Source organism: Planococcus citri, chromosome 4 (genome assembly GCF_950023065.1).
Source record: "Planococcus citri chromosome 4, ihPlaCitr1.1, whole genome shotgun sequence".
NCBI classification, from domain to species: Eukaryota; Metazoa; Arthropoda; class Insecta; order Hemiptera; family Pseudococcidae; genus Planococcus; species Planococcus citri.
Window position 1 is genome coordinate 19,164,185 of NC_088680.1, and position 27,861 is coordinate 19,192,045.

Genomic DNA, 27,861 nt, shown 5'->3' on the forward strand with positions numbered 1-27,861 from the left:
TCACAGTCACAACACCTGTCCACGTGCCACATGTTTCTTTTTTTTTATACTCTATCTCCGTTTCACTCCAGACCCGTACCTGGAATTAATATCGGATAACATTGACCTTGTAATTATCGATAAAGTTACTCAAAAGGCGCCTAAGCAGCGTCTCGATGGGGAAAAGCCAACAGCTAACGTAATCTAAAAAAAAAGCAGCGAAATTCAGCCATCTGATACCAACCAGCGCAGCGGCTAGACGGTCTCGCGAATGCAACAGCTCATTGCTCGTTTCGCCGACATCGACGTAGAAATTACGAGTAGATATTATTTCGCCAAAAAAAAAAAAAAAATGGCGGTGTTTGGCAACGTTGTATTATATGTAGTAGTAGCTGAGCTGACGTATTGTACTGTGTATAAGTACATAGTACATACACATAATATGAATGCACCGCTATAATATGAAGTTTGTGTTTAATTTTTCGCCGAGTAGTGCATTGATACATTGCTCCGCAGACGATGACGAGATCGCGTCAGCGACAATTGAACTAGATTAAAAAACACTTCCTCAAATTAATTTCACTAATTCGTCGACCCACGAAAGTCGAGCTCCTCGAGATACGAGTGTCATAGGACGTTGTCGAGTCTGCGTTATCTTGTCAATTGAATAAATAGCGTACTTGCTGTGACAAGTAGAGAAGAGAGCAGGAAAGCACGATAGAAGCACGCCAATTATACTCTCTCTTTCTCTCTTTTTCTTTTCAAAATAGTCCTATCTTTTCTGCCATGGCGTCTCGAAGAAAATTCTCCAAAAGAAAGTTGTTCATTGAAAGTTCATATTTGGTTTTGATTATCACAAAAATTCCATTTGGGGCAATCCTGATGTTTCAAATTTGCAAAAAGTCTTCAGAAAAGAACATAAATAATCACAATCAGACAATCCCCGGCTTTACAATGAGAAGTTTCATTCATAGCTTAAAATTCAAGGTGCCATGAAAATATTCATCGTCATCTCATACGATACCTTTGTCACTCCTTTTCCTACCCTTCACCCTTCGGACACCACCCATCATCTTTGAACCTATTTTGCTTGTTGACTTGAAACATTGCCTTTATAGTTTTTCTCATCCAATCATTCCATATCCATGCAAGTTGCAACTCAACGTGCCTTTCAAATCAACCCCACCCTCTCAAATTATGAAAATTCACTCTCACAAAGGAACCCTTTTGAGCTGGTACTCTCAAATTTGAAGGGAACAAAGCTAGATTGAAACATCAGAACTTGAAAATTATTCGTAATCAAAACTTCGTCAGCTGAAGTTGATTTTTGGATTCTTGGCGAATTTTTGAAACCACAAAAAAATCCACCAATTTGAAATGTCAGCAGAAAACTAAAATTAAGCAGGACGTTCCAAGCTGTTTTAAAATACAGTTGATTTCAAGTGGTTGGAGAGGGGAGAGGGGCTCTCGTGTGCACACATCATGATGATATTTTGACAAAAAAAACTGTCCTTTTGGAATGGCATTTTTTAAAAATTTGATTTTTTCTATCAGGAAATGAAAAAGGGTGTGATTTATTGGCACGACAGAAAAAGGCGTTTTCACGACAAAAACAGGCATCGTAGCCAAATTTTTCTAGAAAGAAGTGACTTTAGTGACTTTCAGCAGTGAAAAAAGTGATCAAAAGTGACCAATTTTTTTCAATTCCAGCGTTCAGGAGAGCAAAAAATCAAAAAACAAAAGGAAAATCCTTTTTTTTTTTTTTTTAAATGTGAGAACGAGTATGTAGTTCATTTTTATACTTTTAAAGTTATAGAATTTGAATGATGTTTTTTTGAAGGAAGTTGATTTTGAAAATGAAAAAAGGACAGGCCTAAGCGAGGGCGAAAGCTCTTGAAAATTTGTACCTCGAGAGGCATAAAAACGATTTTTTTTGTGAGGAGTTCATTTCACGAGGGAAAAAGCTTTTGAAAATTGATGTTTTTAAAATTCTGAAATTGTTTAGTTGAGAAAATCCGCATAAAATCCTTTGAAATGAGTTTTAAAAAAAGATAATTTGTATAAAAGAAACTATTTTTTCCAAAAAAAAAATCAAAAAAGTGGCTTTTTGCAAAAAAAGTAACCAAAAGTGACTTTTCGCGAAAAAAGTGACTTATCGCGAAAAAAGTGACCAAGTCACTTAAAAAGTGACCCGCTACGATACCTGGACGAAAAAAGTTTTTGGACGACGATTTAAGGTAGTACCCGACAAAATAATTTAATGCACTGAGGAGCTCAGGGTCTCTAAACTACCCGGCTAGCTCCAAGGTGCTTGTGTAGATGTCACTAGAAAGCAACGGGAAACTACTAGTGGAAGCTCGAAACAACGCCGATTCCCCAGAATAATCGCAGTGGCAATAGGCATTCGCCTCACCCCGTTAGGGTACCACAAAAATGCGATTTCCAATGTCCTGTAAAGGACAAGGAACCACGACGACGACGACGTTTATAAAATACATTTAACCCTTTGGAGGTTCTCTAGGTTTTCGGGTTAGAAAATTGAAGTGCCTTAATGAGTGTGATAGGGTACCTCGCCCAATTGGCCAAACCACAAAAAAGTCGAGCTTTTGATGAAAAGTTTTATAGGAAAATGAAAGTTTCCAAAAAACACAAATGTGACATTTCCTAAAAAAAATTGAATGTATGCAGAATTTTTTTTGAAAAAATGAACCAAAAACATGTGTCAAAAACATTGAACAAAAGCACTCTTTCAAAAAATGAAATAAAAATTGAATTGGAAAAAAATAAAAAAACAAGGTTGAAAAAAAGTCATCTGGCAGTTCACAAATTCAGCGAGAATCAAATCTTGTTGGCAAAAATGCCTTTGTTTAAAGCATGAAGAGAAGAAAACTCTATGTCGCTAAGAGAGGATTTTTTATCAAGTCATAAAATCTTTTCGGAAATCGAGCCGAAATATGGGACAAAATGTAGCAAAATTGCGAGCTTTCTGGTAGGGGGTAACTAATTATAAAAACATTTTCGCCTTTATTCACGAGATGTAGCATAGAATTTTCTTTCATTTTGGGAAAAAATTAGTATTTTATCACTTATTGGAGTATAGGAATATGAAGATGAAGATGAAGAGAAATAGTGAACAAAAACACAAATCCACAGCGTAAACGAAATGAAAGACTGAACTCGTAGATGAATTTGTATTTTTATTTACTATTTTTACTATTTCTCTTCATCTTCATCTTCATATTCCTATACTCCAATAAGTGATAAAATACTAATTTTTTCCCAAAATGAAAGAAAATTCTATGCTACATCTCGTGAATAAAGGCGAAAATGTTTTTATAATTAGTTACCCCCTACCAGAAAGCTCGCAATTTTGCTACATTTTGTCCCATATTTCGGCTCGATTTCCGAAAAGATTTTATGACTTGATAAAAAATCCTCTCTTAGCGACATAGAGTTTTCTTCTCTTCATGCTTTAAACAAAGGCATTTTTGCCAACAAGATTTGATTCTCGCTGAATTTGTGAACTGCCAGATGACTTTTTTTCAACCTTGTTTTTTTATTTTTTTCCAATTCAATTTTTATTTCATTTTTTGAAAGAGTGCTTTTGTTCAATGTTTTTAACACATGTTTTTGATTCATTTTTTCAAAAAAAAATCTGCATACATTCAATTTTTTTTTAGGAAATGTCACATTTGTGTTTTTTGGAAACTTTCATTTTCCTATAAAACTTTTCATCAAAAGCTCGACTTTTTTGTGGTTTGGCCAATTGGGCGAGGTACCCTATCACACTCATTAAGGCACTTCAATTTTCTAACCCGAAAACCTAGAGAACCTCCAAAGGGTTAATGGCAAATTGTGCACGTCAAAGAAATAAAATAATAGACGACATAAAAAATAAGAATCGTTAAAAAAACAAAAACAAACAGTTCATGTACAGCACAAGTTGTGCTTTTTTGCTTTTATGGGCAACAGGAGGAGATGGGGGTAATTTGGAAAATTAAAAATTTCACCAGAGAGATTTTAAACACACTTTTGGGCAGTTTTAACGAAAAGTAAGATTTTTTGACAGTTCTTTTCACAATTTCAGCAAAAAAAAAAAAAAAAAAAAAAAACAGTAAAACTTTCTATCAATTAGCGATTTGGACTATTTTTTTGGAATTTCACAAAAAAAATGAAATAAAAATTTCTAAAAAATAGAAAACTTATGAAAGTTTTTGAAAAAAAAAACCAGTAAGTATTTCAGGAAGTTTTGTACAAAGCAAAATTTATTTGATAATATTCTGAAAAAATGAAAAGCTGTTAGAAAATTTTTGAAAATTTTAACCAAAAAAAATCAAACTAACTAAAAAAGCCAAAACTTTTTCATAATTTTTAGGAATTTCTGCATGAAATTAAATTTTTTTGGAGAGCAAAACTTTTTCGAATAATTAAACTTGAAAAAACAGACTTTTCAAAAAATAAAGGACTTCCCATTCGTAAAGTTTATTTGTTTATTTTTATGCAATAATTTTTTTATTACAAAATGAGTTACCTACTTTTTTGAAAAAAAAAAACAATTTTTGGCGGGGAATCATCTTTTGGGAGGCAATAATTTTTTTTTGACGGTCAAAATTTTATTTGCACGTGGATTACATTTCTTTCGTCGTTATATGAAATCGAATTGTCGTTCGCATTACTAAAATTGTCGCACTGAATCATCGTTAACAATAAATTGTCGTTCAAATCACTTTTTCTGTCGTGCCAATATATATCCCCCAATGAAAAATTGATCAAAAATTTACTTTTGAAATTATGTTCCTGGAATTCCACAGTAATCACTTGAAGAAGTTGAGAAAGTGCTCCATAATTTCTAATCGAAGTTCATTTTTGACGCTTCCAGAGCAATTTTAAAATTTCTGCAGGACATTGAAAATTCGCTGGAGACTCCAGAATGACCTAAAATTGGCATTTTCAGAAATGGACGGTTGAAATAAGGTGATTACATATTTAAGCTGCGTCATTTCGTTTGAAAAAATTATTCTTATGAGAAAATGAAAATATTGCCTTAAAAACTGAGTTTTCAATTTGATTTTTTAAGATTTTAAAAAATGTACCAAAAATCCCAGAATGAACTTGAGAGACCAGAATTTTGAGAATGGGGGTAAAAAATGCCAAAATGAACTTCAGGAACCAGAATTTTAGTTATGGAGGTATTACATTAAATTTTCTTCAGTGAAGTGATTTTCAGCGTTCTTCACTAATTTTTTTTTTCAATAGTGTTTCTTCAATTTTCCATTAATTTTAATATGTATATTTTTTCGTTCTCATTTCTGTGGTTTTCGATTGTAGGGAATTTTCCATTGATTTTTCGTAATGCTGCAAATTGTACTGGTCAGTAGAGTAATCTCATTGTCAAAGCAACACATTCGAGAGATCAAGCTTCAACAAAAAGGCACTTTAACGCATACACGAAGAGCAGTCTTCTACACATTATGCAATTACGAGCATAGACAATTACTAGCATGCGAATTACTCATTGTTCGTTTAATTTATAGTCTTGATAGCCGCAACTTCAGTCAACTCGACGGGATACGCGAACGCGCGCACCATTTCTTCGTTATTTTTTCCATTCTTTCTTTCTTTTACATTAGATTTCTGCATAAGCGAGCGTTATTTTATTTTTACACGCATGCATCGCATCGTATTCCTCATCGTCCATGATATTGCTAAGGCTTGTAGTTCGATTTCGACGTCATCATGATTTATTCTCAATGTCAGCGCGATTCCATTATGTATTATTAAACCGAGAACGGTCGCTTCGGCGACTCTTCGACTTCGAGTCCGTGTCAGGTTTAGGGATTTCTTATCACGACGCGGTCATAAACCCGTAGATAAGTTTGGCTATGGCCGGATTACGAGTATGTGGTGTAGTTAGGTGGGCAGGTAAACAGGTCGTCGTTCGAATTTATAGATAAAGCTCGAGGCCTGTAGGCTCGGTGGCTCGTGTCGGTGCCATGATCATCGCGATCTACATTCTGGTTTCCAGAAGCTCTTAATATAACAAGTAGGCGTTGGAAATTAATTTAATCCGCCGATTCGGATCCTATAGCTAGTATACAGCCTGAGTTGTGCTAAGATACTTATTATCTATAATACTCTTATGTGTTGAAAGTTTGTCAAGTTTGATTGGCCATAAGTAATGGTGGGTCAAAATGTGTTGGGTTTTCTATTCTCTGCTATCTCCTTATGATCTTTATTATCAAAATTTAGTCGCCAAATTATGGAAAATTGGTCAAATTGACGCATCTTGACAAATTATCGTCACTGTTGAAATGAAATACGCGAGAAAAATTAAGAGTAATCGAGTTGATCTTTCCATAATCTACGAGGAAACTGGACTAACGGAAGTTAATCTTGACAAACTTCAAAATTGATATTATTGATACTCGATATCCTCGTTGATATTTTTTTTCTAAATGAATAAAACAACTGCGATATCGCTTATCGTCCCGTTTCCATAAGAAAAAAAAATACGCGAAAATTTGATAAAATCGATAATTTCTTTCATTTATACAGCGATAAAAAAATGTTGGATACTCTAGAGTGACATGACGTGCATCGTGTTATCAAATCATTTCAATTATCGACTCGATAATTTACGACGATATTCGGTCCGCCCCCTTTGGACGTACTTTACGCGCACACGGCTTCAATAATCAGCACCACTCGAGCGAATGATAACAAATATCAAAAGAAAGTGGTGCTACAGGCTACGTTTGTTGAAAAACTGATCGACAACCCTGGGTGAATTTTCTCACAGCCTTTGAAGAGTGAGATGCTCTCTTTACGTGCACCTCATCGTCCTCGTCCTGTGTACCAAATCGGTGATCTTTTGTTCGTGAAATCGGTCCGTTTGCTCCTTTACAAGGAGTATGTGTGTAGGAGGGCAGGCGGCGAACAAGAGGGTATGGAGAAAAAAGTACCTAAATCGATTTGCGCTCTGTTGTGGCGATTCGTTATACTCGTACGCCAGAAAAGGAGACTCGGTAGCTGCAGAAGGGTATTGTGCTACTGCACAGAAAAAGAAGCAAAAGCGACCGTATACAAATTATAATTTGTAAACCGACTGGGGACCTTTTAGAAAATGGTGGCTACTTAAATGCTCGTCGCACCACGCCGCTATACGATAGTTTTACTTTGTTGGACAGAACGAGTGAGACAAAAAGATAGAAAAAATATATAGAAAAGCATTCTAGGATCCTTTTTTTTTCTCTCTATCTCGAGTGTTTTTTTTTATCCAAGTACTTGGCGAGTATTTCGCGTATAAGGCCGAATTCGATACGGTCGTGATGGGGTGACAGTGGACGGCGGCGACTTTAAAAGGACACTCGAGTATTTCTCGCTCTCCAGTACCTACCTATCCAGACCCACGCAACGTACACTGTTTTTCTAGTCTGAGTGCCGATTTCCGATCAGATTGCGATAATTGCATCTTTTTGATATTCTGCTGCAAAGGGAGTAATTGTAATCGTGTTCCCATAATTTTATTTGGAGCAACCCTCGCCTATAAAAAATTCGAATGGAAAAGGTATTTTTGACACACTTCCTTAGAAAAAAATCTTGGAATGCCCAATGATATTGGAAAAGCGAAAAATTGACGTGTAAAATGTCGACCCCCCTCCCCCTAGGGGTCGTAAAGTGTTTGAAAAATGTTTTGCTGAAGTCCAGCTTTTTCATTTTGAAATTTTGTAACACACCTTTAATTTTCTTTCTTTTTTTTTTGTATTTTTGTATTTTTATTTTTCTGTACTCGTCAGTAAGAGAAAAGTGCTTAATTTTCGAGAGATTTCCTGTAAAAAAAAAGACCAAAATGTAATTAGGTACTCTTGGAAAGGGCAAAAGCAGTGACGAATCGCCTGAATAACAATCACTGAAAATCATGAAAGAATCAATTAGTGAAAAAAAAATTTAGGAAGGTTCACTGAAACCTGATTTGAGAAAAAAAAACATGGAAAATCAGAAAAACATGAGCGAAAAATAACAGATAAAATATGTTAGAATTGTTGAAATTTCACTAGCAAATTAATGAAAATTAGTAAAAATCACTGAACTTGCAACGAAAAAAAAATCAATTTTCAAATGTCGGAGTAAAATCACTGAAATATTTACGAAGAAAAATCAGTGAAAATTATTACAAACTTTAGTAGGAAATCACTGAAAATCCCAAAAGAGCAGGGACCATCAGTGGAAAAATCACTGAAATTTTAGTCAAGTAGAATAAATAAAACTCACTGGAACCAGTGAAACCTGATTGAAAAAAATCAGAAAAAAATCTTTGCAACATAAGCCAAAAATTATTTGAGCATTGAAGTATCGTGGAAAATCACAGAAATATTGGTTTTAAAAAAATCGATGAAAATTGTTGATGAAACTGTAACAGCAAATCATTGAAAATTCTAGAAGAATGTTCAGTGATGCATCAGTACAAAATCACTAAAATGTGAAAAAAAAATTATCGAAACATTGGAGGAAAATCACTAAAATACTGATGAAAAAAAAATTGAAACTTCAACGAGAATTGTTGAAAATCATACAAGAATGTGTGGTAAAGCATCAGTGGAAAATCACTGAAATAGAGTCATAATCAGTGAAACTCACTAAAAGTTTATTGCGGAAAAGATCATGTAAAATCAGTGAAACTTGAGTGAAAAATCACCGGAAAAATGATGTCTTTGGTGTGAAAAAACCTTGTAAAAATCACTGAAACTTCAAAGATGAATCACTAAAATCACGGAAGTTCAGCGATGCATCAGAAAAATCACTGAAATTTCACTAACAATCACTAAAAAAAACATAGAATTTCAGTAATACACCAGTGAAAAAAACTGAGACTACCCTACCATACTGAAAAAAATTACATATCGTTGAAAAATCAATAAACTACATACCTACATATTATGTATTAATAAAAAAAAAATCCATGAAAATTATTGAAACTTTAGTAACAAATTTCAAAAAATCACAAATAAAACGTTCTGTTAAGAGATATTTCAAGTAAAAAATCACTAAAATAGCAACAAAAAAACTTGGAAATTATTAAAACTTTAGGAACAATAATATTGAACAAATTACTGAAAATCATACGAAACATGTTCGGTGATGCATCAGTGACGACTGAAATGAGAATCAAAAATCCCTTTCAAAATCGCTGGAAAATCACAGAACTATTGATGAAAAAAAAAATAGCGAAAATTGCTGAAACTTTAGTATCCAACTACCTACTAAAAATCACATAAGAAACGTTCAGGATACATCAATAAAAAATCACCATTTATGGCAACAAAAAAAAATCCACGAAAATCGCAGAAACTTCAGGAACAAATCACTGAAAATCATTGAAGAATGTTCAGTGATGCATCAGTGGAAAATCACTGAAATATTTCTGAGAAACTCGCAAAAATTTCATTGAGGAAAAATCATGCAAAATCAGTGACAATGAAAAATCACCAAAATGGCGACAAAAAAAAATCCGTGAAAATCGCAGAAACTTCAGGAACAAATCACTGAAAATCATTGAAGAATGTTCAGTGATGCATCAGTGGAAAATCACTGAAATATTTCTGAAAAACTCGCAAAAATTTCATTGAGGAAAAATCATGCAAGATCAGCGAAAATAAAAAATTACAAAAATAGCAACAAAAAAAAATCCGTGAAAATCGCAGAAACTCCATAGGAACAAATCACTGATGAATCATTGAAGAATGTTCAGTGATGCATCAGTGGAAAATCACTGAAATATTTCTGAGAAACTCGCAAAAATTTCATTGAGGAAAAATCATGCAAAATCAGTGACAATAAAAAATCACCAAAATGCCAACAAAAAAAAAATCCGTGAAAATCGCAGAAACTTCAGGAACAAATCACTGAAAATCATTGAAGAATGTTCAGTGATGCATCAGTGGAATATCACTGAAATATTTCTGAGAAACTCGCAAAAATTTCATTGAGGAAAAATCATGCGAGATCAGTGACAATAAAAAATCACCAAAATGGCAACAAAAAAAAAAATCCGTGAAAATCGCAGAAACTTCATAGGAACAAATCACTGAAAATCATTGAAGAATGTTCAGTGATGCATCAGTGGAAAATCACTGAAATATTTCCGAGAACTCGCAAATATTTCTTCGAGGAAAAATCATGCAAAATCAGTGAAACCTGAGTGAAAAAGTATTTAAATAACAATACAAAAAATCAGTAAAAATCACTGAAACTTTAGGGGCGAATCACTGAAAATAATATGTTCTTCTTCAGAATTTCAGTCATGATCAGTTTTTCATATTTTACCTACTCGATCGAAAGCTCTTCTTTTTCATTGATCGATTTGAATGTATACTTGAGAGTTGAGACTCTTTAGAATGTTAATAATGGTCCCCAAAAGTGCCCCTCTCCTCGATTTTTGCACAACTAATCTGATCGTTCTCTTCAATATTTTACAGGTAAAAATCCTTCAAGACGAGATTACTCCATAATTATTCATAAAATAACTTACTTTCAACTTCGTACTTAGGTATACTGTATTTTATAACTCTCACAGCAAAAATTTGAACTCACCTGTAACAAAAAACAAATACAACGTGAATTAGTATATATTTTTATCGATTATGTACTTCATAATTTTTACTAATTAGGTATAGGAACATGAGATAAGTCGTAGAGGTACGAGTCAATACTAAAAACCCAAAAACTTGTAGAAAAATTTTGGCTCATAAGACCAAAAAGATACAAATTTTGGATTTGGGTTAAAAATTGATGTCGAAAAAACGTTTTTCAAAATGTTGATACCTTGATTTTGGCACCAACCCCCCTCCACCATTCAAAAAATGCACTCTTTGAAGGATTCTCGTTAAAAAAATATATAAACTTCATTTCTCGTAACTTTAGCCCCCCCCCCTCACCAACTCCTCTGATCTCCGATAGAAGATGATTACTGATTAGGTATACAAGAGCTCGTTTTTCGGCTCACCATGCGAAAAGAACGTTGAAATGTTCAAATTTCAGCATTTACGAGTATTCTAGCTTCCCACAAAACCATATCATTCTTTCGAACAGGTCGACGAAAGTGGTAGACAAATTGTGAACATTTCAGCGACGTGACTAGATAAAAACAATCACAAAGACGTGATAATTCGTCCGTACGCATCTTTCAACGTGAGCTCATCAACGTCACACATTCGTAGATCTAGGTGAACCCTATGCATATGAATATGATCGATGCTTGGCGTTTGGCGCGGAAATACGAGCTTATGATTTATATATAGGTAGCTACTAGCTAGGTACATGAGTATGAGACAGACAAGTTCGTAGAATCGAACCACGAAACAATAATTACAGCAACAACGACGACGACAAATTCTAAATTAAATGACAGCTAAAGCGCGCGATAACGCTACGTCGACGTGTTGTGGTATCAGAAAAAAAAAATGAAGAAAAATGGCGAAATGGTGATTTTGTGTGGTACCCTAGCGGTGCATAAATGAGTAAAATTAGGTAAAATTTTGTAGGTAGACTAGATACACAGCAATACAGTCGCATATATTCCACGTTCGTTCGTTCGTTGGTATACATATATCGATGGTGTAAAATGTATGCCCAGTGTAACGATGATGAGGACCCCGCAGCAACAACGACGACGGTGCAATTTGGTAATTGACAAGTGTGCCGTATTAACAAAAGCTTTTGTTTCTACGCTCAACTCGCGACTCAAATAATTTACAGCATAATTACGAAGGAGAGAGAGAAATTACCGGCGAAGGTTTTTTTTCACCAATTTTCACGTACATGGTGTAATTTTCTACGTGTCGAATGGTTAGTAGGTATAGTAAGTAAATTCATAGTATGGAAGTACGGTTCGTTTCAGGTTCGCGTTTTTGGGGATGAGGGTGGAACGGTGGTGTGGGCGGGTATAATCGGCAAATAAGAGAGGAAAATCAACTTGGCTGTTCGCTGCCTTACGTTTCGTTTAGTCGAGGGAGTAATGAATCATAACTGACAAAAGTGTCTGCTCGGCAGGATACACAATAAAGTTTTGAAAAAAAGACGGAAGACCGGAGAGGAAACGTTGAGAGAGAGCTGGAGAGCTACGAGTAGAATTAAAGGGGATCTTGGCGATACGTGTACGTGAACCCACGACATAATACGCAGGCAAACACACTCTATACGCTCTCGCATCTAAAGAAATAGAAGGGTCTGCCAGGAGGATAAATGGTACGTTGTTGGTTGCTGCGACGATATGTACTACGACTACGAGAGACGACGGTGCAATGGAAAGAGAGACAGAGCGAGAGAGACCTGCACCATCACCAAAAACTCCCCGTATACGTAGATCTACTAGGCAGAGCCCATAACACCTAATACTCCTATAACCGACAGCTGAATGGTATGGTGAATGCTGCTGCATTATACAAACGCAATATTGCATTTCTTCTCAACTCGCATCTCGACTCTCTTCATCATTCAGTATACAGTGCACCAACCTTCTCTAGTTCTTCTTGCCTCCTCGAAGCTGCGGCAACATCGCGTCGCGTCGTTTCAGCTTCACGCCGCCGTCGTCATTAACTGAAATTATTACAACTACATACGTTAAAGGGTCAATCTTGACACGAAGAAGTATCCTCATGTTGGTTTATTCTTCTGCGATTATGTCATGGCAAATCTACGAGTCGATTTGTTTGAAAACAAACGAGACAAGGAGGATGCTGGGATGATTAAATTATACCGTGATCATTGCTGTTTTCATTGCAGTTGATAAAGAAGAAAGAACATTTGGGACTGGATGAAACAGGGACCAATGCCCAATGGAAATTGAAATCTGAGAAGGGACCCATTCTCCATTTCTGAGACTCTGAATTTCAGACTTCTAATACCACTTTGGGAAAATGAACCTCAAAAAATCATTCAAAATTTGAATGATTTCTGCGGGAAGAGACGATAACTCCGTAATATGTTTTCGTGGAACGTAACTTTCGATCCATTATTTCAGATCTACCCAACTTTGGGCTTTATTAGACTATTAGACAGTGTGAAATACGAACGTTCAGTCAATGGTATCATCTCTCGTGAGGAGGATCCTTGAATCCCTTTTTGAATCAGCTCACATGAAGTTGAAAACACTTTCCAAAAACTATTCTTTTTCGAGAACAGAGGCTGATGATGAGAGGAGCAGAAAAGCACTCATGGGAAAGTGATTGGATCAGGTCTGAATCAGATCTAATCCGATCAAAACTCTGATTTGATCTAGTCAGATCCAACTGGATCCAGGAAATGTCTCTAATCCGATTAGTCAGGATAAATTGAATCCATGGAATGTCTAAAAGATCTGATCAAATTCAATCATCTTCTAGCTCCAAGAATCTTCGAGTGATAACAAGAGAAAGGTTTCCACAACCATCAATAAGTAATACTGATAAGATTTGGTCAGATCCGGACATTCCCTGGACCCAGTCTGATTTTAACGGATCTGCCTATATTAAAATTTTGATCAGTTATTTCATAAGATCAGACCTATTCAGAACAGATCAGATCGAAAACCCATTTCTGCAGGATTTGCACGATAAAATATTATAAGCTCCAAAATTCAAAATCTTTAAAAAAATAATTCTAAACAGACCCGTATATTCCACAATAAGTTCCCCTGTTCATCCCCTGGAATCAATTTCAAGACATCAAAATTATGAAATTTTCCAAAGAAAATTGTAAAACTGCATTTTATTTGGAGTAAATGAACAAAAAAGTCAAAGAGTTCATTTTTTTTGTTCGTGAAAATGGGTAAATAATACACAACTTATCTATTTGAAACAAAACCTATAATTTTACTCCAATACTGCAGTAAATACATATTATAAGTATATTGCAGCTATATATCCAAAAATTGATAGAAAAGTCGAGCAATGAGCAAAATTGTACTGAAAATCGTACAAGTGCTGTAAAAGTCCGGCATTTGAATCAAACATTCGCATTTTTCTTTGAAAATTCATTTTTGTCTCTTGATTTACTGATTGAAGTAAAAATATTTGCATTTCAAGGGTGGTACTTACTGAAATCCAAAATCCAAAATTTTCACCTTCTATGTGCTTTTTATGACCTTCAAAAAAAATGCAAAATTCAATAGTATACGTAATTGCAACCCCCCCCCTCACCATTAAACAATTTCACATTCGATTTTTTGTCTTTTGATATCTTCATCAAGTTCGAAAAGCTCAAAGCTTCCAAGTTCATTGAGCGACTGGAATTCTTTTCCGACATTTTTTAAAAATCATTACCTACCTAACTGATTTCGATGAAACTTGAAATCTCGATCACTAGGGCTCCACCATTCCTACAAGGGAACACAATCACCACTGTCCAAAAGTTCGCAGCTTTCAAATTATTAACAAGTGGATCTGTTTTCAAACGAATTGTTTACATATAAATTGATTCAATTCTGAGTGAACTGTTCGTGAGATTCATTTAAGGGAATCATTCATGAACGAATTGATTAATTTTTTTTGAAAGAACCATCGCGAACGAATTAATCAATTCTCCAACTTCAGATTCAATTCGTTCGCGAATGATTCACCAAAAATTATTCAAATCGTTCGCGAATGATTCAACAAAAATTATTCAATTCGTTCGCGAATGATTCACTTAAAAATTCAATTCGTTCGCGAATGATTCAGCCAAAAACTAATTATTCACTTTGTTCGCGAATGATTTACCGAAAAATTTTCAATAAATGATTCAATTCGTTCGCGAATGATTCCCTAAAAATGATTCAATTCGTTCGCGAATGATTCAACAAAAATTATTTAATTCGTTCGCGAATGATTCACCAAAAATCATTCAATTTGTTCGCGAATGATTCAATTGAAAATTCAATTCGTTCGCGAATGATTCAGCCAAAAACTATTCAATTCGTTCGCGAATGATTCGCTAAAACATTCGATTCGTTCGCTAATGATTCACCAACTATTAATCAATTCGTTCGCGAGTGATTCGCCTAGAAGTTATTCAATTTGTCTTGTCCAATCGCCAATCGGTTGTGAATGATTCGATTCGATTGTAAACAGATCAATTGCTATACAAATGTTTCAAAAAAAGTGATTCAATTTGTTTGTAAAAGATTCGTATTTGAAGAAAAGTCGGTCTTCTCACGCTTAATGCATGCGTGAGTGTTTTTTATAAATATGATCGTGACCTCCAGAATTTCATACAGGGTTGCATAAAAAAAACAGGCATGTTTAAAACAGTGTTTAAAACAGTGTTTTAAACAGCCCAAAAAATTAAACACTGTTTTTTTTCTATTTTTCTTATGAAATTCTCAATTTTTTACAATCACAGTCACATTTAAAAATCATTTGATAGCCAATATAAAAATGATAAACAGAAATTTCAATTGTTGGCAGAAAGAACACTACATGATGAATAAAATTTAAACAACAAAAGTAAGACTTTTGAGATTTGAATTTTGACTACCTACTCATTTTGCTTATTTATTCAAAATTTTGTTTAAAACGTGTTTTAAACATGTTTTAAACACTGTTTTAAACAACGAATCGATGGAACTGTTTTTAACATTTGTTTAAAACAAAAACTGTTTAAAACAAAAAAAAAACGTTTTTTTGTTTTTTTTCAAAAAAAACGTTTTTTATGCAACTCTGATTTCATACGACTAGTAAAGTCTCCAAAACTGCTCAAAATAGTTCAAGAGTGTTCTCAATCGATTCGAGGGGTCGAAAATAGGATACTTACCTTTACCTACATACCAAATATTAGTTTTGTAGATCGATTTGTCAAAATTATAATTCTTTCTCATTTTCAGTCCAAAAAATGTTAAAACAAGAATCAAAAAATGCATTTCAGTACCTGGAATTTCCTATTCTGCCAGTAGGAATACCTTCTTGGTAAGAAAAAACTCACGTTATCATCAGTTTGGTGAATCAGTTACGATACAACGAACAGAAAAAACTACTGAAGAAATTCAACGAGAAAAGGAGAACTGTACCTACCTTATCTAGGTATACATTCAGATAAAAATGACCATACCATAACAATACAATAACACTCGAATCATCACTTGCAGCTCGTATTGCTAATCTTGTGCGATTCCAAAACGTCACATTCATACACCATTGTTTCAATTTACACATACACACAACGTAAAAAATGCCCAAACGGTACTTTCTTATCACTATACAACCAACCCTGATAACAAACCAATAAAAATCCTCTCGATTTCCTTCTTCCAACTCGAAGACTCGATAAACTAAGTCCAGCCTAGTTTCACGTTATCTGGAACCCCTCAGCGAGAGTCCAGTCTCCAGGGTGTAAAGGAAAAAATTCCTATCCCTGGAGCAACCCCCTGCAAATTCTTTCACCATATCCTAAACATTATTCAACCGAGTCTATTCTTCGTACACATCACATCGTTTCTCAAGTAGATACTTCTTGTCAACTATCCAACGACCTCTTAGAGTAACTTCGATTGTTACCGTATAGTCGTTTAATTCACGTTGACCGCAAACAATACACGTTGAACATATTACGCAACACTTTCTTAAACTATATATATTTTTTTGTCCCACCCAACGTCCAACGCCTTATACACAGAACCTCGAAAAATACAAGGTCGATAAGACTCTCCTATCGAGCTCACCGGGTGATCTATCCATCGATACACTTTTTCCAAAATGTTGCAACTCGGAAGAATACGTAAGAGTATTATCAGAGAACCCAATTGAAAATTGAAATAAATACTTCCAAAGATACAAATTAATACATTCTATATTCATCACAGATCTTGGTAAATGACAAAACATCGTCTGAATAAAATTAAGATCAATAACTTACAAATAAATAATACAATTAAAACGCGAATAATTCTATACAATGATTAAAACGTACAAAAAAAAATATTTAAAAATTAAAAATTTAAAAAAAAAGAGAAAGAAAGAAAGAAAACACATATGTAAAACCATGACACGATACAAAATGGAAACTATTTCAATGATTGTTTACATATCGTGAAAATATTTTTTTTTGTTTCATTAACACATGGGTAAAATTTTCATTTTATTTAAGGTATTATTTATTTTTCTTCTAACCAACCATATAAACAGTCTTTGGTCTGAACCTTCGAAACTTCGTTATTGGTGATTGCATCTTATACGATAATAACGACAACGAACCGACTAATTTTTTTTTTCCTTCCGAGGAATAAACAATAATAATTAATAATGATTATAACAGCAAAAATTAACTCGTTAAAAATATCCGTAAAGATACGTACGTACTATTGTCTTTCTTCATACATTTTTCTATTATTTACGCAGTCTTGTAAAGAAAAAAAATATTTTCTATTATATGCTAGTTTAGGGTTTTTTTCTTCATCTAATTATAACATCGGCGGACGTATCTTTCGAAGGGAGCCGATCGACTAGCAAACGTTATTTTTTTAAATTAATACAATTAACCATATACATAGGTATAGTAGATGGCATATCATACCACTGTATATACACGTAGGAAATTTAATCAGACTGCTTGATATGCTAATTCGTTGGCTATTAAAGACGGTATTCGAAAAAAAAAAAAACATCTCTATAACGTATAAATTCTCTAAGACCTAAAAAAATTTCACTCGACGAGTATCCATATTATATACCGTCTCTTTACTCGACTTTTTTTTAATCTATATGAATTAACTAAATTAATTATAACGTCTTCGAGCAAATTTTCAACGATAAAATTCCACAAAACATATCGACAACACTGGATTAGGTCGCGGTGACGATCAAAGCAGGTATATTACCTAAATATTTTCACAAGTCTCTGAGACACGTACGAAGGCGACAAAAGTATACCTATGGAAAAGAATCAATCGGAACTGACCTAAAAAAAACACTGGATAAAATATCGTTCGATGATCATTCTCCACATGAGACCGAGAACAAACTGCTGAATCATTAGCCCGCATCTTTAAGTAGCCCTTTTTTTCAACAAAAATACGTAGGATACGAATCAACCAATTTCGGGACAACTTTTAGAAGAAAATTCATTCAACGATATTTCCTGTAGCTCAAAATGTTGATCAACAAATGAACAATATCTCATACTAGAATGCTTAAAGTAGAAGAAAATGACTAAAAATTGGCAAAAAAAATTACTACCATATGAATTTTGTAGTGAGATGTTGAAAATTCAACAGTTGATCAACACATCCAATCTTATTCAACAATTTTGCAACACTTGAAAATTTCATAAACCAAAAAAACTGCAAATTTACAAAAAATGCAAGAAAAAAATATTTCTCGAATTTGTTGATCAACAATCAATCAACAAAATCAGTTGATCAACAAACACGCAACATTCAACACTTTCAAACTCAAAATTGAAAAATTAAAAAAAAATTTCCTTAAAAATTCTAAAACTAAAAATGTCACATAAGTTGACCGTCAACACGCAACATTGCAATCAACAAACGTGCAATTTCACAAAATACGTAAAAAACTCCCAAATTCATCGCTTATGGCACAAAAATTTCATCAAAAGTGACCTTCAATATACGCAACACTCCAATCAACAACTCTGCAACATACATCAAAAAACCCTTCAATTCGTTGATAATTTCCACAGAAAAATTGTTCAAATGTTGATCATCCGAGATTCATCATTTCATCAACATTGTAAAGTAAGTATAGTAACCAAAGAGCATAGAAAATTTCACTTATAGACCGACTACTACTTTCAACGCCACCGCGACCGTAAGTTTTTTTTGTTTTTTGATCAAATAAAAAATAATAAAAATAACGAAAAAAAAATAAATAAAATAAATAACCGATAAAACGTATTTATCGTTAAATTCAACAAACGAAAAATAAAAAGAGGGAAAAAAACTTAAAATGCTAAAAATTGCGTATAAAACTGGAAAAAAATAATCTAAATCGACAAAAAAATGCACAATTTCCGTATATCAAATGGCAAAAAAAATATAGTAAAAAGAAAAAAAAACTCTTCAATAAAAAAAAATACTGTAACAATAAAATTAAAAATACTAAATACAAACTGTACACAACAATACATCGATATACTAATCATCCGTACATATAAAACATTATGGCAAGAAGGGAGACATAAAATAATGAGATAGAAGGGGGAGGGGGGTAGAGGGCACACATATACATATCTTGGGTACAGAAAACAATTATATATTCAACAAGAAAAAAAAAAGAGAAAAAAAATTCCACAATGGGAACAAAAATTATCCTTATTCACAAGACTTTGTACGTATAAAATACGTATTATCATAATAATAAATAGTAAGAGAAAAAAAATGCATTTTAGGAATATTACGAAAAATACGTAAAGTGAAAAGACACCTAAGGGCAAGTCATTTTGACCACATACGTAAAAATTCTACATAATAATATGTCGAGAGAGGTAAAAATGAGACAAAAAAAACAACCTTGAAAAGGAAACTTTCCACGTGAAAAAAAACTTTCAAATTCCCAGCGATTTTACAACCCTGTTCCAGATTCCATTTTGGCTAATCTGGATTCATTTTCGAATCAAAAGTTTACAAAATCGAAGGCTCTCAATAACAGGAGACCTTCGGGAAGACGTTGGAAGATTTTTTAAGAGGAAGGTAAAAAAAAGAGCATCGTGCAAATCTGCACATCTCAACGTGGTACATGTACGAGGAAGACAATGTGAATTCCATTCCTCTTCTTCGTTTCATAGGTATACTAAAATCATGACTTGGAAATCACTTGGGAAGGAAGAAACGATGCACACAAAAAATATAGAGACGAAAATCCTCAAAAATACAAAACTTATCGTACATACGATTTACCACTATATAATGTATAAAAATATTCGATAAAATTTTATATAAGCTCGTATCGATGAATATATAAAATAACGGCTAAGCCCACAGGATAAAATAATACCACTGGTTTACATCACTTCTTATGAGATAACGGTGACAAAAAAATTGAAGGAAAAAGGACACACGCGAGTACGCCGAATATTAGATCTTGCCAGGGAAATTCTCCACATCTTTGAAAAAGAAAATGAAAAAAAAATGGCACTCGGGAAAATTCGTTCATGGCATCGTGGTAACATTGCGAACTCTCGCAACCTTAAAAATATTGGAAGACTTGGAACACCCCCGCCGTTGAAAAAAAAAACAATTGCGAACCCCTGAGATTGGCGGGTATAAAAGAAAAAAAGACCAACAGACACGGGTTGGGAGGAGGGCGCGGAATAGGCGTTAGACTTTTCATCCCTGTTATTTTTTTGCACATTTGTGTGCGAGGTTTTTTTCATTTCATATTTCGCTTTTGGCCGCCGCCACAACAACACACACAAGAGAAGCCCACCACCGCCGATTCGACTGACACTTAAAACATTCGCCACGTTTGTTCGCAATTGCACACAATGGTGCGAAAATTTTCGCGCCACAGTAAAATCAATTTCAGCTCGTATATGCGCGTCTCACCCCCCCTCCCCTCACCCCTCCCCCGCTCCGGGCTCGCACCCAGCGCCTGTTCGACCCATAAAAATTTCGTCTTCGCCTGCTCCCTGCGTAGAAAACGGATTAATTGGAACGAAGTAGTACAAATGCTGTCTTACATTTTATCTGTATTAAAGATCAGAAATCCGTAAATGTGAAGAAGACCCCAGACCATCCAAATTTGGGCCCGTAACCATGGCAACGTCTATTTTGCGCTCGCTCTCTCTCTCTCTTTCTCTCTGTTATTTTCTCGGTGTTGTGCTGTGTGTTCTGTTACATGAAAGCAGCAGGCGAAATAAACCTACGTACGGTACTTCATTATTGATTTCTTAGTTTATCTAAGTAAGATTCTTCCTTTTTTTTTTTTCATCGTTAATTGTTTTCCTCTTCTTGTTTTCTCATCTTACTACATTGTTTTGGAACTTCGCGATGGTATTTTTTTTTATAAGTTGGAGGCTTTGAACGGGTATCAGAAGCAGACATAGTGAGATTTTGAGTATCTTGTCTGTAGGGTGAAAATTGCATCTTGTACACAAAAAGGGAGACGATTTCGTCGAGAAAGAAAACATCATCAATGAAAATTTTCGCCAATCGAACGATACAATTTTTAAGTAATTCAAATTTTTTTCATAATGAGACTGATCCAGAGCTTCAATTACAAAAACGACTTCACAGACATCAATGGAGTCAGAAACCATCAAAAATCTAAAATAAAAATGTTACAGATCTTCTCCTTTGAACTAGATTTTGAATTTGGAATATTCCTAAAGAAATCAAGAATTTATATTTTCTTTTGGTCAAAAATGAAGCAGAATTGAGTTCGTATCAGATTCACAATTTTCATCAACGGTTTTCAAAAATTCTGAACCACAGTTTAGCACAATTTAGGATAATTTGGGGATTCCGAAAGTTGTTAAAGGAGTCTTTTCACACCAAAGAGAGGAAAACATAAATTTTCGGGGGATTTTTCAAAGTTTCAACCAGTGCGATTCCAGAAAGCGACTTGGGAAATATTGGAAGGGTGGGGGGGGGGAGAGGTATGATTTGCACTTCCGAGCTGAAAAATAATTTCTGGGAAAATTTATAAATATTTTGAGACCTACTCAAAACAAGATTTTGGCAATTTTGAAATCTCTCGAACTAAAAAAATGACTTGCTTGGATCCTTTTTATAATTTTGAATCAATTTCTCTCTTTTTTTCAGTCAACGTGGTCTTTTGAGCAGAAACATCTCAGATCAGTTACCCCGCCAAGATTTTCCCAAGGAGGGGAGAAAACCACGTTTTTAGGCATAAAAAAAATCGAAATTTGTGGTAATTTTTTGAACGTCCTTCATGATGAATGATTATTTTCAGAAAATGAAGACAAAATTACAGCTCGAGCAAAAATTTCTTAAAAAATTGGTTGAAAAAAGAATTTTGGTTGCAAAAGAATGCAATCGCCCTTGGTTGTCTCTCCTGTCTTGTCTACGTCACCGTCCAAGACCTAAAAGCATTATACTTGGGTGACTTGACAAAATTGTCAAGCTAAAAAATTCAGACCTATTTCAACTGACTTGCCAGTTCTTGACAAAAAAAAGTAATTTCCACTTAAAATTTTAACCCAACACAAGAGTACGAACATCCTCGATGGACACATTAACTGAAAGGTGACGAAAATACATTTCTTCGTTGCCCTAGAAGCAAATTATGGCAATTTTTCACGACGCTAAAACAGGTCACTTAACAAAATTGCGTGGTAGTTTGAGAAAAAGAAATTGAAGAGGAGAGCGTCATTTTTAACCACCTGACATGGATCATTCGCGCAACCACGGTATAAAAAATTGTTCGTTTTAATTTTCAAAAAAAATTGATCAAATTTTCTAATCTCAATTTGGGATTTCCTCGGTAAGACTTCGATGCTCGTGGTCTTCAAAAACAGACACGTTTCTATCGCTTCAAAAAATAAATCAGTCAGAAAAGAAACCCCTCAACACCTCTGGCATCGCAATTCTGCGATCAATTCATTCGACGTACTCGAATAATATTAAAATAATGCAAAATGACCAAGGAAAAAAAACCACGTAAAATAAACCCCTCGGATTCCAATATGGAAATCCAATACTTACACAAGCCATATGAGATAAAAAAAAAACAAATAGTACAATACAAAAGTTGAGAGACTGGAAAGTACAGGCACTACGGGCACGGGCACGGGCAGATGCAACCATCACGAAGGGTTATTGAGGTGCTTCGGCATGCTGTCTAATATGCGGAGGCAAATCATTAGCGGCACCGGTCAGACTGTTGAAGCTCGGAGGCCCCTGTACGAGTAACCCATGCTGAGGGGCAACAACCGAAGATAGATGATGAGCGATGTTATCTTCGGCCTTTTCTTCTTCTCTTCTCTTCAAGCAGGCAGCCTTTGGGTTGAGATTACGTTCGCGGACTTGCTGTTCGAGGGACATGATTACCTCTACGGCCATGTTCAAGATCCCCAGCTTGGTCTGCGGTTTATCGGTTTTCAGGTGTGTTTGACACATGCGTCCGAGTTCTTTGAGAGCCTCGTTGATATCACGGATACGTATACGTTCGCGGGCGTTATTGGCCTGCCTTCTTTCGCGTTCCCTTTGAGCTTTGACTTCGGGATCGGCGTCCATATCGTCGTCGGTGAGGGGTTGTCTGCGATCTTTGCCTTTGCCCAGAGGTTCGTCGCCATCTTCGTCGGCGCTGGAGCAATATTTACGAGACCTTTTGGAGCCTCCTTTGGTGGAGGTGATCGCTGCGCTGCTACCTATGGTGTTGAGCAAGTCGCTGGAGGATAGTTTGGCATCTAGGTCCAGATCTTTGCGTTTTTTAGGCACCGTACCTGGGCCACCGCCGAGTTTATCACTTTTGAGACCGTCGTCTGGTAATGGCATAGGTTGATATGTGGTATTGGTGGGATGCGGAATACCGATGGTGGCATTTTGCAGATGCTGGTACATGGGCAAAGAGGAATTACCGTGCATCGGTGGCAAAACTAGAGATTGGTTTTCGGCATGGTTGCGCAGGACGTTGATGGCGTCGTCGAGGGTTTCTTCGACGTGGGTACCTTCGGCGGCGTGATGTCTGAGGTAACCGATAGCTTCATCGATACCGGCCGCGTCGGCGTCCGTTCGCAGATGCTGCAGGTTTTTCGGATCGATCGGGAAATGCGAAGCTGACGGATGCGATTGAGGTATGACCGTGGACCACGGTCCGTTTCTGCTGTTGGCCAGAGGAGGCGAGTTGATGGGTGTGGACGGGCTTGAGCTAAAGCTGCTGGCGCTTTGATCGGTAGGATAAATGGAAGCTAGAGCTTTACCCACCAGCGTATCGCTGCCGGTCGTCTGCGTGTGGTAGTTTTGGTACAGCAGCGAGGTGGATACGGGGGACGGGCTCATCGTCGAGTTGACTACGGCCGTCGCATGTGACATGGACGACGAAGATACACGCAGACTGGATACCGGTGGCAAAGGCGATACAACGTCGCCGGCACCCTGACCCACATCGTTGGCCGAGCTGCTCAAAGGTAATCCGTTATAATTCAGCGACTCGTGAGCCATACCGGAATGATACGACGGATGGGTCGAAGGCGAGTTTAGCATTTTACTAGGAGACGTGTACGCGCCGTAGGGCGAATTTTGGCCCCCGCTGCCGTACTCCAACTTGGACACCGGGCCGGTCGCGCTGCCACTCCACGGATCCGGTACTTGGGGTGTGCCGTTGGCGTCCAGATAGTACGAGTCTGCGAATAAGGCCGACGGAGGTTTCATATCAACCGGATATCTACCGGTATCCTGCGAGTATTCGGACGGTATAGCTGAATTGTACGGTTGCTGGTTAATGGTAACGTCTGCGGCGGCCGCAGGCGACGACGGAGTCGGCACGTAGCTGGTAATGGCCGGCGGCGGCGGGTAACTGATTACCGATGGCACGGACATCGGAGTGTAGCTGGCGGCTCCTACATTTGGCCCATTCTCGTCGCCACCGCCTCCTCCTCCACCACCATGGTGATGATCATTGACTAACATCGCAGCTTCCACCAAGCTCGGCATCGTCGATCTGATGATACCGGCGGCTTCCGACAATGTGGTCGGCGTCCGACGCATGATCGGATCCGTCTCGTAAGTTAGCCCTATGCTATCCATCGATGGCAGCATATCGGACGATGTTGGCCGACCATTCATCATAATCGAGCCATTTTTCACCACCACGTTATTGTTATCCAGAGCCATGGCCGTCGATGTCGGCGAGCTTACTTCCAGCTTGGTGATGCTATTCGGCGTATCAGACTTGATACGCTGCATAGGAGGCGAACCAGCTATATCCAGACGCGGTTTGCTATCCAGAGCAGAAGCATTGGCCGCGTATCGTAAATACAAATTATACGTATCCTGCTCAGATTCCCCATCCTCGGGCAAAGAGGCAACATCTCCTACAGAAGGAGGATCGATCACAAAAGAACGCTGTCTGTGCTCCAACATTTCTCTGGAGGTTCGCAAATGGTTCATTTTCAAACGTCGTCGCCGTTCGGCGAGCAAATACAGATGGTCGTCCTCGTCCTATCGAGTGAAAATCCAATACTGGCCAATGATGTAGCAGCTACCACTGATTTCAAACACATTCGCGAAACATAACCGACGTATTTCACTTTATTATCACTGCAGCTCGAATCCTGCATCATGCGTTATTTAACACTTTTAGAACGACAAAATTATCCGATATCGTGATCAATTATTATTGAGAAAATACACAACTTCGCGTCACAAGAATACACTAGTATTATTTTGAGGGGAAAAAAAGAGTATCACACTCGCGACCAGCGAAACACACTTCAAACACTGGAGTTCGTTGCTACCGAAACAATTTTCAAAAAAATTTCCAAAATTCGTCGTAAAAATTTTTTTAAAATTAAAAATTATTGAATATTAAAAATCGCGCAAAAATTTTTCTTCGCTAACAAATCAACAAAAAATTGATGAAAATCACTCCGAAAAGAACGAGAGAATCGACGACGTACACAGTACAGAAACTAGAGAGAATATCTACCACGACGAAAATAAAGCGTCAACTTCACGGTAAATCCGCACCATCGTAACTGGTGGCTGGTCGGCTCGGCTCGGTTCGGAGAAGTTTAGAACACAGCGTTGTGTAGAATCGCTTTGTTCGCTCATCGGATCATGTTCATCTCACCGTCAACGAGTAAGGTACGGAGACGCGAAGAGCGAGGAGCGGAGCGGAGAGACCGCGGAGCTACTATAGAAGAAGGGAACGCATCAGCCGAAGGGAGCGGAACGGGGCGGAGAGCGCTACGTTCTACAATAGATAGGAGACGACTAAGGGTATAGTGGGGCGAGGGGGGGCGAATAAAAATAGGAGAGAGGGACGTAGACTAGGCTAAAGCCAACGTTTATACGCTGAAAGAGGTTTATACCAAAACCGTTTTACGTGAACCAGGCATGTGACGTCACTTGAAGGAGATCTTGCCTTGGTAAAATGACAACAAAGTGATATTTTGTGGTTTTTCGATTTTTTTGACGAAACCAAGGGGTTTGGGTGAAACTTTATGAGAACATGATTTAAAGATATTAACATTTACTATCGATTGGTGTGAATTTCATCTGATTTTGTGCGATAGTGACGATTCTCAGGGTGACTAATGTCTATCAAAATTTGATATTCAAAAATCGCGACTTTTTTTTCAGTACCCCCACATTTTTCAACAAAAAAAAAAAACGGATTTCTAATGAAGTTCACATCCATGCAGGGCTTGCAAACCGAAACCAAAATTGAAATCGAAACCCCCAAAAACCGATTAAAATTTCTCAAAACCGAAACCAAAACCAAAACCAGGAGCGTTATTTTCCCTCAACAAAACCAAAACCGAGAGTGTTATTTCTCAAATTCAAAGTCCAAAACCGAAACCTTGAACGATTGAAAACTGAATTGGTTTTGGTTTTGGAATTTTTCAGGTAATTATCCTAATTAATACTGCATTTGGAAAAGTTGACAAATTTGACCTTCTTTCCTCTAAAAAAAATGAAGAAAAAAAGGAAAAAACCGAAACCAAAAACCGATTCCTTTGAAATCAAAACCCTTAACCAAAACCGGAAGTGAAGAGCGATACAGGGTGCCCAGAAATATCAAGTACCCCAAAGAAAGTTTTTCATTAAAAATATAGGTTGGTAACGTGAAATAGATGCATATTGCATATGATTGGTGGAATGTTATCTCTCCAGTCCAACAACCAATCATTATTATCATTCACTGTGGCCAACCAAAGTATTTTAGTAGAAAACTTCTTTAGGAGTACTCGATATTTCTGGGCACCCTGTATATGTGAAAAACCAAAACCGAAACTAAAACTGAAACCAAAACCTTTACACTTTTTCAAAAAACATAAAACCAAAACCGAGAGTGATATCTATCCGGTTTGCAAGCCCTGTTTCCATGTGACATGACATAACAGAGTTTCTACTGAAACCAAAAATGCAAATTTCTTGCTTTTTCTTGCCTTCTTCATGCTGTTTTCTTGCTTTCAAACATGAAATTTCGTACCCCTTCTCATATTTACGGATTGATAATCTTCGTTACCCACCTCCCCCCAATTCAACATGCTGACATAAGTGATATTTTTACAGGATGAAATCGTAGAGGGAATTCATATTTTTATTTGTGATTGGGGGGAGGGAAGCAAAATCAAATTTTTATTAGACATGAAAAATCGACATTTTAGGTAATTTTCCAAAAATCCTTCATTATGATTAATTTATTGAAACGAAGGCAAAATTAGGTATTGCTCGAGCGAAGCAGGAGCGAAAATTTTTCGAAAAAATTGTTCCAAAAAACGAAAAAACGACAATTTGGTATGTTTTATTTCACATTTTAACTGGAGCATAATAGTATCAAAAATTTTGAAAAGTTATTGGTTCTGTTCAGAAAAAATAAAAAATTCGCACTTTTCAAATGGTTTGGGTATTACAAGTATTTCTAGAATTGTCCAATCTCAACATTTTTCAAAATTGGTGAGATAGTTTCAATTTTTTAGAGATTTTTAATGTGAATTTTTTGGAAATTTTCTAACTTTCTTGCCACCTAAGTCAATTTATCGCCTTTTTCTTGCTTTCTTGCTATTTTATTGCCAGTAGACACGCTGCATTAGAAAACGTATGAAATGAAAGAAATACAATATACTCTCCACTAAAGAATTACATATGAAAAAAATTGAAAACTTCATTATAATTGAGGGGTTTCATGGAAAAAGGGCCTAAGTCAATTTTTCCCCTGATTTTTACAAGTTCAAAAATGAGTTTAAAAAATTTTTCTACAAGCAAACATTTTCCAATTTGTTTTT

At 36.1% G+C, this 27,861-nt stretch overlaps 2 protein-coding genes across 5 annotated transcripts in view; both read right to left on the bottom strand.

The window, feature by feature from the left end:
* The window catches only part of LOC135843936 (SLIT-ROBO Rho GTPase-activating protein 1-like), a 253,737-nt gene that overhangs the window by 77,388 nt on the left and 148,488 nt on the right, over positions 1-27,861 (bottom strand). The gene's annotated exons all lie outside the window — the stretch shown is intronic.
* LOC135842532 (transcription factor 12-like) lies at positions 20,815-25,926 on the bottom strand. The gene has a single exon (XM_065360031.1). It carries the CDS (start codon positions 25,016-25,018, stop codon positions 22,724-22,726), a length of 2,295 nt encoding a protein of 764 aa, XP_065216103.1. The 5' UTR covers positions 25,019-25,926; the 3' UTR covers positions 20,815-22,723.

Coding starts and splice junctions, on each gene's coding strand:
- LOC135842532 (XM_065360031.1), bottom strand. CDS start 25,018: ATGAACCATTTGCGAACCTCCAGAGAAATGTTGGAGCACAGACAGCGT.